This window comes from Saccostrea cucullata, unplaced genomic scaffold (genome assembly GCF_032062105.1).
Source record: "Saccostrea cucullata isolate Sc308-1 unplaced genomic scaffold, CSIRO_AGI_Scuc_v1 ctg2368, whole genome shotgun sequence".
In the NCBI taxonomy this organism is placed as follows: domain Eukaryota; kingdom Metazoa; phylum Mollusca; class Bivalvia; order Ostreida; family Ostreidae; genus Saccostrea; species Saccostrea cuccullata.
Genome location: NW_026932547.1, coordinates 507,841 through 521,127, shown reverse-complemented (window position 1 = coordinate 521,127; position 13,287 = coordinate 507,841). Strand labels below are relative to the sequence as shown.

At 32.5% G+C, this 13,287-nt stretch overlaps 1 protein-coding gene across 1 annotated transcript; it reads right to left on the bottom strand.

Annotated features, from left to right (window-relative positions):
• Positions 1–179: 179 nt before the first annotated feature.
• LOC134235385 (carbonic anhydrase 14-like) lies at positions 180–12,311 on the bottom strand. The gene is made up of 10 exons (XM_062717519.1): positions 12,183–12,311; positions 11,082–11,120; positions 8,611–8,784; positions 8,182–8,327; positions 7,983–8,078; positions 7,493–7,559; positions 7,199–7,362; positions 6,665–6,874; positions 1,006–1,165; positions 180–259 (listed from the first exon to the last, which is right to left on the bottom strand). Exons 1-10 carry the CDS (start codon positions 12,226–12,228, stop codon positions 195–197), a joined length of 1,167 nt encoding a protein of 388 aa, XP_062573503.1. The 5' UTR covers positions 12,229–12,311; the 3' UTR covers positions 180–194.
• Positions 12,312–13,287: the final 976 nt, after the last annotated feature.

Genomic DNA, 13,287 nt, shown 5'->3' with positions numbered 1-13,287 from the left:
ATTATGTTTTTTTATCTTTGTATGGTTGACTCTTTTCACCTAATGATGTGCAATAGTTCATGGTTTAGACACAAGACAAATTTTCAATAATTGATATGGCATGTCATGAATTAATTGAACTATATATTTTTGGAGAAATATGATTTCTATAAGCAATTTCTTGTTAATAAGCCTGATTAAGCAGTCTATGCATCTTAATTTCTAGACATGCAATCACCTTTCTTCCCAGTGTATCCCCAGTGAATCTTTTTTGAGGGACCTGCAATGAAAATGAAAACAATAATATTATGCATTTCTCAAGAGAGTTTTGTATTCACTTATCTAACTGGTAAATTGCATAATCTGTGTTATCAGACTTGACAGGTCTGTTGTTAATGTCAGAAAATGATGTACCAGTAACACTACTTCTCTCTGTTTCTTAATTTACAATATTTGCTGTTTTGAGTTTCGAATGATGGTGTAATTTTCGAAGATGTACAATATTCTATTGAGTTAAACAGGTAGTAAAAATGTACATTGCACGTCAGTTTTGGTTGCTAAATTATCACATTGACGAAAAAGGAAAAAGCCAAAGTGACTGTTTCATTTTATGATTCAATAATTAAATAATAACTCAAACACAACCTTGTAGTCAATATTTGGTTTTAAAAGGTCAACTGAAATTGTAGCCAAATTGATGCAGACAGAGATACAAGATTTGATTGGATGATAAAAACAAATGTATATAACCAATCAATTTGGAACTGTTCATAATAATTATTTTGGTCCATTGTACGATAGAAAAAAAAAATTAGAAATGCAAAAAGGTCAGGTGCAAGTGAACACAACTTTTTAAATGTTTGATTTCAACCCATTTATAAGAGAGATAGGAATGTTGAAGTATTACGATAAATACATTTTAAGTTTTAATCAGACTCAGATAACAAATTGACTTGTCTGAAAACTAGTTTCCAGCCACTGCTAATTTCACTATGCTGTATGTTATACAACAGCCATTATTTATACCTTTTTTGGGCTCTATCTTGAATGAGGAGTACACCTTCCTGGTGTTGAGCGGCTGTACTGGGCGGTAATTATCGTACAGAGCCTCCTGTATGAAGGCTTTGGGGATGTCCTCCAGTTTCACCGCTTCGTCTTCACTCATATTGTGCGTCATTTGGTATTCCTGTAACAATAGATAGTAATTTTATAATTTTGAATACAGATAACTTAATGATATACTGTAGAAGCACAAATTTTCATGGGGATGAAATTTCGTTGATTTGTCACTAGTTTCGTGAGCATGTAATTCCGTTGTTTTAAAATACATAACACTATTCAATTCATAGTCATTTAGAAAATTTCTTTGATAATTGTTAACAATGAAATAAATGAAATTAAATCCTCCATGAATATTTTTGCTTTTACAGTATTTCTTTTAACCTTAATTATTTTGGGATCATAGGAGTTCCATCAAAATAAATGTGTTATTAAAAAAGCACAGTGACATGATCACCTCACAAGGTAGTAGGAGGGGAATTATCAGATAGAAATGCTCTTATTAGTTTGTGAGTGGGTGGCTGAGGTTGATGCAAATGGGAGTACAATGTAATAATTAATTTACTTCGGGACAAATATACTTTTTTGGCAGGGGGATAGCTCCAGTTTTAAGTGCCTTTGGTTGTTTCTGAATTTTTTTGTCTATCATCTTAATTTGAAATATTTTTGGAGCAATATAGTCATTATATATTTATGGATAGGGATTTCATATTTTATAAGAAGGTCATGGACTCATGTTCCAAGTTCTGTAGGTCAAAGTCATTTTTCTAGGTCAGAGTCATACAACTTTGTCTTAAAACTTGCATTTCAATAATAATGTTAAATAAAATTTTTGAATGATTTTTTTTTCTTTCCAAATATGTTTGAACAAAACTGAAACTTTTTAAAATTTCTATTGTAAATAAACATTATGCAATAATATACTTGTAATTGTGACACAGTATCTGAAATAGTAGATTGCGTAGAAAGAAGACAAAAACTTGATATTCTTACGCAACTTACAGAAGCACATGTTGTTGAACTACATTTTACGCAGTTTCGAAAACATTACCAATGTGACAATCAGTTTAGTGCATGAAGTATTTTATTTTAATCTTTTTTGAAAAAAGATTTATTTGTCTGAAGAAACTGCAGCTGCTTCAAATGTCATTTTCAATTCCAAACGAAAACCTATAGTGTATTGATTCATATAGGTTTTCTAACAAGGGTTGTTTTCGTACTTTACAAAAATGGGGAGACAGGGAAAATCTATACCATTCAATTAGGTTAAATGTTTATATAGGTTAAAACATTGATTCCAAACAATTGTCTTATTTAAAGGGTCATTTTCAAAAAAAGTCCACTTTTTTGTCTATTGATCAGAATAAAAGGAAAAACATTTTTTAGAGTGAATTTTTTTCCCGTTGGTTAATATACATGGTCATACAACTTATAAGTTATTTTATGATCATCTCCCAGGTGTTTTATAAAAAAACATTCTATGCATTCCGAGTAAAATTTAACAGTAAACGTTAACCATGTCACATTAACAAAGATTTTATAACGCGCTTATTTAAATGATAGGGAAAATATTACCCTGTGAAGATATGTACAAATTTTGCACCTCATATTAATTGAATTCATTTACAGATTAATTAAATATGATTGTTTTACTTATGCCGCCCACTAAAGACTAGTATTGTGCATTTAACATTCAGGAAGTAACATGTCCCTCCAGTTTATGTCATTCCTGTTACCAGAAAGAAAATGTTAAAATAAAAGTTATCTCACTTTCCTAGGAACTGTTTTCATGATCCACAATATATCATCATTTTCTGTTGTCTCAAGTTTATGAGCGCCATGATTTGAAAGTGAGTAAAGAAAGGGTTCAAAGGTCGATAAGTTTGTCTTATTGGTAGAGTATAATGAAAATATGTCCTATCTGTTACCTTCATAATATGCAAGTACTCTTTAAATTGTCTATTCTGCTAAAACAATCAGATTAACTAAGTTACAAAGAAACTGTTTCAATGTCTCGATGATGCAAAAAGAGTACGTTATACTAACTAACTGGTGATTTATATGAGAAATGTCCATCCTGTTACTGTCATTCCTGTTACAATTAATATGGTAACAGTAAGGAAAACTGCATGGACTTCATATATCTTGAGTTTTAACAATAAAAACAATTACTTTTATTTTTCTAAGTAATATAAGTTTAATAACACATGTTAAAAAACTTTGTAAATCATATTGAAGTAAGTTAGTGCTTCAAATAGTGCCATTATAACTTAAACATGCACTCTTGTAACAGAATGGACAGAAATTGTAACAGGAGGGACAAATTATCCTGGTATTTATATACATATTTAAGTTTCATCATTTGTTTTTCTTAAAATTATGAAAAATTCTTAGTTTTGCAACAGCTTAGAGTACCTTTAGTAAACAAAAATTGAACTGATAAATATTTTAATAGCACTTTTAATTACAATTAAATTTCGTAACAGGATGGACATAAATGTCTTTTATTGTCTCAAATTTGCCAGATTTGACAAAATCATGTTTTTATTCTACATTTATTTCTCTTTTCCTAACCAATAAAGTGTTAAAAAGTCAATTTTTATTTAAAATGTAGATTTCATTGTCCATCCTGTTACACTGTTTTGTCAATCCTGTTACTGTTTTGGCCAATCAATTACAGAAATTCTGATTGACTTTAACAGAATATTCAAAGCCTTTTGCCTCTATCTTTTGGAATTTAATCATACAGAAACAACGTAAAATTTATTAGACGGCCCGGCATGCAATTTGAAGGCCAGGAGATGTAAATTTGACCAGTTTTTTTTCTCAGAATATGTATTTTTGAAAATTAAAGCTGAAATTGGTATAGACCAGCATGCAAAGATGCCACAAATCTTCAGGAATTTCATCAAATATTAATAAGCATTATTTTTCGTGCTTCAAAATGAACATGCTTTGTTTGATTTACATAACCATGTTAATTCTTCATGCAAGTTGTATTTCTGGCAATACATTTCATAACAAGTTCATGGACAATTCATTCATCTTTGATGAGAAGTTGAATTTGAGGAATAGCTGACACAACCATCTCTGTGTTATTTAAGATATGCCAAGGACAGGTGATTTTGCTTTGTTATAAACAGAATTTGTTATATGAAACTATTTTGATAATTGGTATAAATCCATGGGTAATATAAAATCACTTTGATATGAGCATCAGTTCATCATACGCATCATTTGCTATAAGCAAGTTTGACTGTATTTTAGGGCAGTAAAGGACTGTCCATTTTTTTTATAGAGAATTTGGAGAATGCTAATAATTGGCTAAAATAATTTCGTAATTTGACTTTCTAGCCATCTAATGTTACACTATATTTATATAATTATAATAACTTTAGGCACACAGGAGAGTTTTGTATGATTACTAATGTAGCCTCAAGGTTTTTCTCACATTTTATCCATTTTTCTTGGTTTTTAAATGTGAAAATATAATTATTATTGCACGCTTTGTGCCATATGCCTCCAAGTTTCATAGACTAGGACAACATTAGGTTCAAATGATCAGACGATCGGAAAGGCATTGTTTTGTAAGTGCTTCATAATGATAAATAATAAATAAACTCTTGTATTCACAATGTAACATACCAATCAGAAAAACACCTTATGGATACTTTCTAATAATGTAACAGATTAGCAATGATGGGGCAGAATATTCCCTCACCATTTTAATAATACATGACTAATATGACAAACTGTGTTTACCTTACTAATTTAGTCTAAGGGCCATTGAACCAAATCAACCACTCCAGTTGACTGGGATATACAACATCTTACCACTGCCTGGCATTCAGATGAAAACTTAAACCTTATATTGTAAATGTGGGAACTATAATCTCACCTAGCTAATTAATTTATTCCAATATTTATGAGGACCATTTTCTTTGACCTTCCTTGCCAATATATATTGTTTACATGGGATAATGAGGACACTATTTGATATACCTTTATAATTGTGCCCTCCTGCTTTTTAGCCTGTTTCCTCTGTCTGAGGACAACTATTTTTTCGTTATATTACTTTGTGTGTACAATGAGGACTCTATTTTTGTACCTTTATAATTGTGCCCTCCTGCTGTTTGACATGTTCCCTCTGTCTGAGGACCGCTATACCTCCCTCCTATTACATACCTTTATATAACTTTGTGTACAATGAGGACACTATTTTTCTACCTTTATAATTGTCCCCTCCTGCTGAATGGCCTTGTGATTTATGCCTGAGGACAACTATTCCTCCTCCTATTACATACTGTCCCTCTGTCTGAGGACCACTATTCCTCCCTTTATTACTTTGTGTATAATGAGGACACTATTTCTATACATACCTTTATAATTGTGCCCTCCTGTAGTTTAGCCTGCTCCCTCTGTCTACATGAGGACACTATTCCTCCCTCCAGTTACATACCTTTATAATGGTGCCCTCCTGTAGTTTAGCCTGTTCCCTCTGTCTGAGGACCACTATTTTTTTCCTACCTTTATAATGGTGCCCTCCTGTAGTTTAGCCTGTTCCCTCTGTCTGAGGACCACTATTTTTTTCCTACCTTTATAATGGTGCCCTCCTGTAGTTTAGCCTGTTCCCTCTGTCTGAGGTCCACTATTTTTTTCCTACCTTTATAATGGTGCCCTCCTGTAGTTTAGCCTGTTCCCTCTGTCTGAGGACCACTATTTTTTTCCTACCTTTATAATGGTGCCCTCCTGTAGTTTAGCCTGTTCCCTCTGTCTGAGGTCCACTATTTTTTTCCTACCTTTATAATTGTGCCCTCCTGTAGTTTAGCCTGTTCCCTCTGTCTGAGGACCACTATTTTTTTCCTACCTTTATAATGGTGCCCTCCTGTAGTTTAGCCTGTTCCCTCTGTCTGAGGACCACTATTTTTTTCCTACCTTTATAATTGTGCCCTCCTGTAGTTTAGCCTGTTCCCTCTGTCTGAGGTCCTCTATTTTTTTCCTACCTTTATAATTGTGCCCTCCTGTAGTTTAGCCTGTTCCCTCTGTCTGAGGTCCTCTATTTTTTTCCTACCTTTATAATTGTGCCCTCCTGTAGTTTAGCCTGTTCCCTCTGTCTGAGGTCCACTATTTTTTTCCTACCTTTATAATTTTGCCCTCCTGTAGTTTAGCCTGTTCCCTCTGTCTGAGGTCCACTATTTTTTTCCTACCTTTATAATTGTGCCCTCCTGTAGTTTAGCCTGTTCCCTCTGTCTGAGGTCCACTATTTTTTTTCTACCTTTATAATTGTGCCCTCCTGTAGTTTAGCCTGCTCCCGCTGTCTACATGAGGACACTATTCCTCCCTCCAGTTACATACCTTTATAATTGTGCCCTCCTGTAGTTTAGCCTGTTCCCTCTGTCTGAGGTCCACTATTTTTTTCCTACCTTTATAATTGTGCCCTCCTGTAGTTTAGCCTGTTCCCTCTGTCTGAGGTCCTCTATTTTTTTCCTACCTTTATAATTGTGCCCTCCTGTAGTTTAGCCTGTTCCCTCTGTCTGAGGTCCACTATTTTTTTCTACCTTTATAATTGTGCCCTCCTGTAGTTTAGCCTGTTCCCTCTGTCTGAGGTCCACTATTTTTTTTCTACCTTTATAATGGTGCCCTCCTGTAGTTTAGCCTGCTCCCTCTGCCTCTTCTCCATCTGTAACTCCAGAGACAGCTCCTCGAGGACCTTTCCTTTTATTCCCACCTCGTCCAGGACCTCCTCAGCCGCCAGCTCACGGCGACCTTTAGTGCTCCTCTTCTTCCTCCTGTCTTGTCTCTTTTTATGTTGAAGGAGAGTACGGAACATTCTCATCTGTATTAATAAGAAAGGAATAACAGTCGTAGAAATGGGAAGAATTTTCGGAAGTTTAATAAATAGGTAAAATTCCAGAAATAAACCATATTCAGGGAATGTGGTATATAATATAAGAAATTTCTTTCTTGGCATATTTCATTATTAATTTCTTTATTAAATTATTTTAATTTTAGAGAAGAACATCAGGGTTGCCTAGTTCTTTGAGTTAGTTGCAGTATGTCTATGTGGCGCTTAATTTGATTTCCTATGGACTTGGAAATCCTATGTTTCGACTACAAAAATTAATTTAAAAATGTACTACCTGATAATAATTGTTTTTACCTGTCGGTGGGAAATGGTGCGTTTCTGATCAAACACGGTCCAGATGACACTCTCAAAACATCCGGGTGTGGTCAAGGATCCATTGTAACGGAAATATCGGGATGTATCCTCAGGGAGAAAGTTTCTGATGGGCTGGGCATCGATTCGGGCCTTGACCTTTGCTCCTGCAATAACGATAAATTAACTTCCTGTTTTGAACAGCAAAATGACTTAGTAAGACAAATCCATGTAGGTGGCTGTTTATTACGTTCTTGTTGATGAATTTTGTGGTTAATTGACTGAATTTTATATTACCTGGATCTCTGACTGTGTTCATGGCGTTGATGATCGGTTCCAACGCAGGATTGTCCTCATCTACGATCTGTCAATTTCAAATAAATAGACATATAGGAAGAATCCTGTTAGGTAATCAACCCCTTGTTTACTTTCATTAATACATGTATTTAAGTGTGAAACACTGAATTGAATGTAACATAAACTACCTTACTGTATGGTATGACCATTTTAATTGCTTTTTTTTTTTCATTGCTTTATGCATTTTAATCTTCAAGATGAGATACATAAATACCATTTTTTAATTTTAATATATGTTAATTAAAAAAGATTTGTTAAAAATCAATCAAATTAACATTTTTGGCTGTTTCATAACATTTATCATAGCTGAGTATAGCAGCCAGTGTTCATTTTAGCGATGTACGTCAATTCTATTAAGTGCTCTACTTATAATTTTTAAAATGGTATTTAAATTTTTCTCTCAGTTTGGTGTTAGAGTGTGTTTCCTTACTTCATACATAACTCCTAGAACAGCTAGACCCTGAGGCTGGACCATGGCTTCTGTGATCATGTCATACGTATCAGAATCATAACTGACAATGTGAAGCTGCAAGCAGAGAGGAAAACACAATTAAAGGGGAATAACTCTAATTCAAATATCCTGATTTTACAGTTGTAAGCTGGAGTTATCTTTCTTTAGATATGAATACCTCCAATGGGCTGGCGCGTCCATCAATCTTGTGCTCTGACCCGCGGTCATTTTTGTGGCCCCAGTGGAAGTGGAACTGGACTGTGTTGTAGGTTGCGGGGAGACCACCATTTGTCACGTAAAATGGACCCACTGTGTCAACTTGGACTAATTTAATAAAAGGAGAGATGAGAAATGATGAATTTAACTATTTTATCAGTATGCAGTTATGTCAGAGTTTGATAAAGATTTTTTTCTCTGATTCCATTTGATACTTTATCCCATTTAGATACAAGATATTTGCTTTGTTATTTGATACTTTTAAAAAATTTAAATAATTATTTTATGCTAAAAATACTTCAAATAAGGTACTAGATTTAATTTTGACATTTGATTCTTTTTGCAACTGAAAGACATTAATACATGCAGAGTAACACATAAAATGCATTACTTGTGTGTCCGTTGTTGGTGACGTCGAAGTACGAGCCCGGTTGTGGGGGGTCGTGCCAGATAGCGAAGTCATTGAGGGCGGGGTCATAGATCGCCTTCTCCCTCTCAATGTTAATGGGAGACTGGCTCAGTCCAGAACAGGCATTGTCAAACAGCTTGTGCCAGTGCTGGGGGCCTGAATTGTAACGAAAAACAAAATCAAAATTCATATTTAACATTTATTACAAATGTATGCATTTGTTTTTTTGCATGAGCTGGTGAAGTGTCTTAAAACTCATAGTACATGTAATATAAAATGGTAAATTTTGTTAAGTCTTAATTGCTTACATTTTCAATATAATTAAAACAATTAAAGTATCGTTTTTTAACAAATATCAATTGGGACATATGAATTTGTGATCACTGTTATGTAATGGAAATGTAAATATACATGTATGTAGATATCAATAACAAGCTTGTTTACATGAACTACTTATAAACAATGATAACCCCATTCTTCAGTACAGATATGGTATTGAATCTAATTTACACTCTATCAATGATACCATAATAAAATTTACCTCCATCTTTTCAAAGAGGCAGCTTTCACTACCAATTCTGACATAAATTTGAAATACTACATGTATAAACATAAATAAATAAAGAGGTAGCTAGATAATATAATTCAGTCCCAATATTAGTTTCATTTAGAAGTCAACGTACGTCTACATGTGACCTTGTTTTTTGACCCTGATCTTATTTTGATAAATAATGTATACTTAGGGGGTATGCAGTGAATAAAGATGGTTTGGTTGTCAATATCGGACATGATTTAAACTGGTCAACGTATATGTCAAATTGTTTTGAAATTTTGAAATTGGCAACCTTCCTTATTTTTCAATCTATAAATATTCATAATATGCATGTACAAGATTAAATACTGTGGCAGAATTTAAATTTTCACTTTATATAGCATGTTGATCATTTAATAGAAGGTGTGCGACTGTGCCCTTATTCAAATTTAGAATGCATTGATGATTTCATAAATTAAAAACAAAGGTGCATGCAGATTAATTCTGATTTAATTACTGATTATTTGCCGATTAAGAAGAACAAGCATTATTTAACACTGTGTTAACAAATGAACCCTTTATGTTTTGAAAGGTTAAATGTCCAAGTATGTCATTGAGCTTTTTAGAGCAATTAATTTCTTTGTGTCTTTTTTGGCAGTAAAGTCAAAAATGATCTGTCAAAATTAAGAAAATTAAACCAAAGCTGAAAATTCAAACTTATTGAATTTCATTATATAGCATATATATGCAATATCATTCTATTAATCTTATAAAGAATACATTTAATTTAGTAATTCAATGTATAAACATGTATCACTTCTTTCCATATTTCATTCTCTCTCTGTTTCTCTCTCGACTCTGTCTCGATCTCTCTCTCTTGAGACTTGCATTGACTTTAATAGCAAAAGAATATTTACAGAAATGCAAATTTATAATTTCATATAAGGCATGTGTTTTTGAAGAAATGCCATTTACTTGTAGTACAAGAATATTTTCATCTTGATAATTAATGCACATTTCAAATTATTCAGCTAGCAATGCCACTGAGTACTCCTGAAGTTTAGTAAGAGAGAAGGCTGTGAAAGAATAAAGAAAAAGAGCTCTGAGAATATAAACATAATGGGATATTGAATCTCGGTCTAAAATTTTACTGAGTAGCTCAAATATTGACCTTTTTGGATTATTTGATTTATATGAATCTATACCAGTATATTGATATTATAATTCAAATTTTCAAACACAAAAAAAAAATTCTTGTCAGAGTCTGATTTCTGTGCACAGCAATACGGATAATGCACTGTTTTACAAATGTATTATAAATACAAAGAGAATGCATGTAGTAAATTTTAGAATCTAGAAAACCTAGTAACATAAATAAATGAGAAACCTAGCTTCGTTTTCTCTTAATGAAGTTAATTAATATTCCTCACTCATTTGTCTAGTTTAACGGCTTAAGAAATTTTTTCCTAAACAGTCCATTTTGAACCCTCATTCTAGTAAAATCGTTGGTGTGACATAAATAATATGTCAAGTCGTTTCAATGAGAAAGATTCCTTGTCCTTAAATGACCCTGAATACATCTCAGTGCTTAACCTCTACTCCTCTAACTTGTATAGTGGTATATAAACATGGAATTATGATGTTAAATCCAGGGACATATAGAGTAATCTAGTCCACCACAGCAGTATATGTATCTACTATGCACACCATAATAAGTAACCCTCTCCCTCTGTATAATGCTCCTAACCCAAAGTCAGTCTGCATGCCTTGGTTATTGATTATTAAAACTGATTAATGTTATTAAAAAGATATTCTGCTTACAATTTCAATCTAGAAAAATGTTCAAATGTACATATCGACGACACCTAGCTTTATCTAATGATAATTTAACCTCTGAGGACATAACACATCAAAATCTTACCACTTAATCCCGAGTAACCCCAATGAGAGCCAGCAGCATCTGTAACAAAACAGAAATAAATATTAGCATTATAGTCAGCAAACCATCGAGATGGAGCACGTGATATTTTGAATGACAGTTGTATATCATCCCATTTACCTGTTCAACAGTTCAATTTCTTAATAAAATAAAAACACCCATACAAAATACTTAATGACTTAGATAGCCAACAAGAGTTATTCTCCTTTATTAGGATTTTTTCTTGATTGAGAGTTCAGTGATGTGGTTTGAATTTTAAAAAAACAAACAGATGAAATCAAAAAACAGCATTCATAGTCACTTATCCATTATAGATTTAAATCTCTGAATAAAAATGTACCTATATTGCCAATGGGTACAATTTACATGTAAGAATGCATGATAAAAATTTAACATTGATACTGATTATGATAAGCATTCTTATACAGCTGTTATATGAGACTGAGTTATGAATGTAAAGAGTTCTAAATTAGTCACTTAGTAATGTCACTAATGTTTGGCTTTCACCTTCAGTCATTTCCCGTTTGCCTGTACGAAAGCGGGAGACATATATGTGTGTCATATTTGATCAGCATTTCAAAAAAGATAAACATATATTACTTCCAGTACTTATGGTACAAAAATAAAAGATTTGAATGAAAACAATTTTAAAAAATTCTAAATTAAAATAGGTAAATGAATTATGGTCTGCAATTAGTTAATTACTGGGCTGTTTTATTTCAACAAGGAGTCAAGGTGACTTTGTGATTAAATTCAGGAGGAAAATAAATAGTAGATTTTTAAAGTCGGTGAAATATTGAAGAACTGATAAAGCCTGGTAAACAATATGAACTATTAACGGGATATTGATCATGATCTTAAAAAAAATGCAGAGGTTATGCTAGTACACATTGTTCATTCTTAAGAGACTTGTACGGATTGCCAAGAGATTTTTTTTCACCAGGTGCCAAAAAAGAAACTTGTAAAGCTTTTTATGAACATCCAAATAAAAATTTACAAACAGGAGGGTATAAAATTGAATTTCTATATTATTAAAGGAGTAGGTAGATTTTGATTGTGTTTATATAATATTAATTATCTTACCTGTACAGGTGAGGTAAAGAGATAAAATCACAAACACGACAGACATTGCTTGTTTGAAGGGCAAACTTAGACTAAATGTGGGCTAAATTTGACAACTTGCATTTACAATGCTGAACCAAAAAGGGTTTGAGGCACAGAAGGGGACAACAATACAAACTGATTAGAACTCAGAAACAAGGCAATTACAAGGTGCCTCAGGGGGGGAAATCTCTAAGGGTCTCAAATTTGAATGGCATGTCTTTTGAATCTGGTAATTAGCTATTATAGCGAGTGACTCTTTTTACATAACAATTTATATTTTGGAATGAGAGGAATTTGTTTGCTTGTTTTGTCCAGGGATTAACTCATTGTGTGCCTCAAACTTTGATGAGTTACAACTCTCAAGGTGTAAAAAAAAATCTCAACTTATGTAAAGAAATAGGGAGAATGTGTCTTAATATTGACTGTTTAAAGGATATGGGACTTTAATTTTTTTAAATATAAATTTGATTAGTTTTTGTTAACTATAAACATTTGCAAAAGAGAAGTAACTCTTAAAATAACACATACCAATATTTAAGCTGGTAATTACATAATTTTTTTTTTAGAACTGTGGTCTTATGAAACACTTGAAATATTTATCCCATCACATTATTAATGAACAGCCTTTTAGCATTAAGAACTGCTATCTGTTGGAGTAGCTAGAGTACAGCTTTAAAAATTGTGATAATTTTAATCAATCCTAAAAGTGCCAATGCACACTTAGATGTTATGTAACAGATATATAACCCTTAAGTATGACCCAGCCTTATCAATATTAACTGAAGGTGCACCATGTGATATTTTTATGTTTAACAAAAATTAATTTCATTGATTGGATTAGCTGTATTTTAATTAAATAGATTGTGCATACATTAATTACATGTAATCCCTTAATTATCCCCTGAATTGTTCACATGCATGCATGCAGTCTTTGAGTAACAGTGATAAAAGTCCTTTAATTTTAAATAGGATAATGGACTTTAATATTGATTTGTATCAATGATAAATTGAAAAAACTTAAAAATACTTCCTGATCACTATACAGACACTATAATCAATTCTCATAAAATCTTTGAAAAAAAGA